The sequence below is a fragment of the Triticum dicoccoides genome, chromosome 6A (genome assembly GCF_002162155.2).
Source record: "Triticum dicoccoides isolate Atlit2015 ecotype Zavitan chromosome 6A, WEW_v2.0, whole genome shotgun sequence".
NCBI lineage: Eukaryota > Viridiplantae > Streptophyta > Magnoliopsida > Poales > Poaceae > Triticum > Triticum dicoccoides.
In genome coordinates, this window is record NC_041390.1 from 98,714,052 (window position 1) to 98,717,121 (window position 3,070).

A 3,070-nucleotide genomic window follows, 5' to 3' on the forward strand; every position below is an offset into this window, starting at 1 on the left:
GACCCCCCCGCAAGAAATAAGCCTGGAGTTCCTCAAATTTCGCCTCCAATTTAACAGGATTAACTCCCCTGTTAATTCCTTTAGCCTCGTCCGGCCTCATTCCTGATCCCCTTTTGAAAATCAAACCAAACCCATCAGAAACGGCCCCCAAATCCTCCTCATTACTCACCGGATTTGAAGCCTGGACCCTTAATTCCGCCGGCTGGATCGCCGCCCCTTGTCCCGCATCCGTACCTCCGGTCATCTCCCTTTTCAATTTAGCCGCATCCAAATCAGATTTGAGAAGCATCGCAGCCCTGCTCTGCATCCGCCGCAGTAACTTCTGCGGGTTCCTCGCTCGGGAGAGAAGGTCCCTTCCGCGCGCCTTGAAGGTGCTCCAGTCCTCAACGAGGAGGCCACCCACCCCTCGCCGCTCATCGCGGCAGGCTATCGCGGCCGCCGCCGGCGGCGGCGCCTCCATGTTGACCCGGTCGTGGGTCGCCTCGGCTATCGCCAGAGAGCCTGATGTACCCCCCGTTACTTTTCCTTGATAGGGCTCAGCTTTGGTTTTGAATATGGGTTACGTAGTTTATTCTTTAGTTAATTGGTTGTTTTTTTTCCTTGAATTTGTCCATCATTAGCATATGCGGGAGTAAAACACACAAAATTACCAAAAGAAAAAGTGAAACGCAAAGCTAGTAGGAGAAATCGATTGATCGTGTAGATGATAGTATAAAGTAAAATACACCATCTTCCTCCATGATCATTATTATTATTACATCATGATGATAACCCCTCCATCATCTTCCTCCTTGCAGAATATAAGCGATACCGTAATTATAGATAAGTGTGCGACGACGACAAATTGGGTTGATGGGTGATTAAAGAGTAGCGGGGATAAAGGAGGAGGCGTACGCGATCGAGCTTCATGCTCATCGAATGTACTCGTAGTTCAGGCGCCGAGGTTGAGCCGCGGCTTGCGGGCGGCGGTGGGGCTTTGGTTGTCGTCCATGACGGTCTCGAAGGCGCCGACGAGCGCCTTCACCTTGTTCACCTGCCGCAGCTCCAGCAGCTTGATCCGCGCCTCCTCGACCGCCTCGTTGCTGCGTGCCGACTCCCGCCGCCGCGGCGTCTCGGCATCGAACGACCGCTTCCCCGTCGACGTCCTCACCCGGCAGCCCTGGAACCTCCTCACCACCTCCGCCTTGATGTCATCCTCGCGCTGCAGCTTCTTGGCCACCGCGATCTTGTCCACTTCGGAGACGGTGTCCTCCGGAGCAGGAGGAGCCTCCTTCTCGGGCTTATCCTTCTCCTTCTCCATCTCAGCGGCGGCGTCCTCCTTCTCCTTCTCCTTCTCAGCGGCGACGTCCTCCTTGTCCTTCTCAGCGGCAGCGGCGTCCTCCTTCTCCTTCTCAGCGACGGCGTCATCCTCCTTCTTCGGCGAGTTATTGTGCACCTCGTCCTGTTCCTCCGCCACGGGCGCCAGCAGATGGATCACGGTCGACGGCGGGTTCGCCTCGTGTATGATCTTCTCCGGCACGATCTCCTCCTGCTTGGAGGCGGCTCCGGCGTCGACGACGTCGTCGATGATCTGATCGTCCATGGAAAAGGCGCTGCTTTCAGCGTCGGACCCCTTGCTGGCGGCCGACCCGGGGCTGTCCACTTCGCCGACGTCCGCCGCCGCCGCTAGGCTCTTCTTGCGCCGGGACGACCTGCCGCCGCGGAAGGCGCGGGAGGCCCGCTGCATGAGCTTCCTCGGGGAGAACATCGACGAGTACGACGCCGACTTGGGCTGCTGCTTCTTGGTGCCCCTGGGGGTGGCCGGCGGCGTGTCGGTGGACGTGGCCGCCATGCAGTTGATGGACGGCGTCTTGTGGCGCGCGAACGCCGGCGCGTTGGCCGTGGATGTCGAGGCGCGCGCCGACTGGTACTGGGAGGAGGAGGAGGAGACGCTGAGCGGCGACGGGGAGGGCGCCTGCCTCGCGCTCGCGCTCCGCTGGAGCGCTGGCGCGCCGCCTGCCGCCGGTGAGGCCCCACGCTGCATCGGCATATAGATCCACAAAGGACAACCGTAAGACGTGGCGGTGTTAGGTCAAATCGAGAACAACCCTAGCTACGAACAAGGCGTCCAATAAGTACATCCAACGCGACCCCGAAAATCATGGTATATACTCCCTTTGTTTCGAATTACTTGTCTATATGGATGTATCTAAAACTAAAATACATCTAGATACATCAATTTCTACGACAAGTAATTCCGAACGGAGAAAGTATAATAATAGGAAAATCAATTCTAGGAAGAATTTTTTTTTGGAGACAATTTTAGGAAGATTGGGAACTAAGTAATATGACCAGGAGTCACGGACATAAGTATTTTGAACGTGTATTTTGGAGTTGTTTGTAATTAAATTCCATAAGAACTTACATAGGATTCGCGAACCATGTCTAATCAAAAGAACTGATACAGAGTATGAATTATTATTTTTCAACACAAGGAAACTCGATTTTGTGGTCCAGCCTGGCCCAATGACCAGCAACATGTCCAAAGAAAATATTGTTAATCAGGACATCATAAAAGTGTAAGTAAATTTACCTGAAGACTATATGACTTCATTTCTTAGAGGAGGCGGAGAGGCGGAGAGGGCGACGCGATGGATTTTTAGCTATAAGTGTGGCGCCGCGCTAAGAGGTAGGGAGGACACAAAGGGCCCCATATGAAGGCCCCAAGTGGCCTGAAAATTGCATGGTGAAGGATTGGAGGACATGACAACGGAGGAGCGTGCGCTAGGAAGAGGGCGAATGCAACAGTTAAAACCGTCTTGGGGTCTATTGTTAGAAAGGAAACCGAGTAAGTTGGGGAGAAGTTCATGCGTGGTCTCAAGTGCTCATGTCCAGAATCGCATGGCTTGGAGGAATTTTAGGAGCCGTATTTTAGGTGCCTCTCACACCTATGCATTTCTAATATTGTGTGTTTAGGGAATTAACGTATTTTAAACTCTGTTTTAGATATGAAGGTGATATCACTATAAATTTCTTTCATTGGTCATTGGTCAGGAAGTAAAATCCGCAAACTCTCTCATGGATTTATATC

At 53.1% G+C, this 3,070-nt stretch overlaps 1 protein-coding gene across 1 annotated transcript; it reads right to left on the minus strand.

Moving 5' to 3' along the window:
- Positions 1-665: 665 nt before the first annotated feature.
- On the minus strand, positions 666-2,751 carry LOC119318827 (myristoylated alanine-rich C-kinase substrate-like). Its single transcript, XM_037593405.1, has 2 exons — positions 2,573-2,751; positions 666-2,017 (listed from the first exon to the last, which is right to left on the minus strand). The coding sequence occupies exons 1-2, from the start codon at positions 2,591-2,593 to the stop codon at positions 932-934; spliced, it is 1,107 nt and encodes a 368-aa protein (XP_037449302.1). The 5' UTR covers positions 2,594-2,751; the 3' UTR covers positions 666-931.
- Between the last annotated feature and the right edge of the window lie 319 nt (positions 2,752-3,070).

Bases quoted from the DNA above. Each gene is read 5' to 3' on its own strand.
- LOC119318827 (XM_037593405.1), bottom strand. From the start codon at position 2,593: ATGAAGTCATATAGTCTTCAG. The intron at 2,018-2,572 runs GTAAATTTACTT...ATGCCGATGCAG, and splicing joins TGAAGTCATATAGTCTTCAG to CGTGGGGCCTCACCGGCGGC.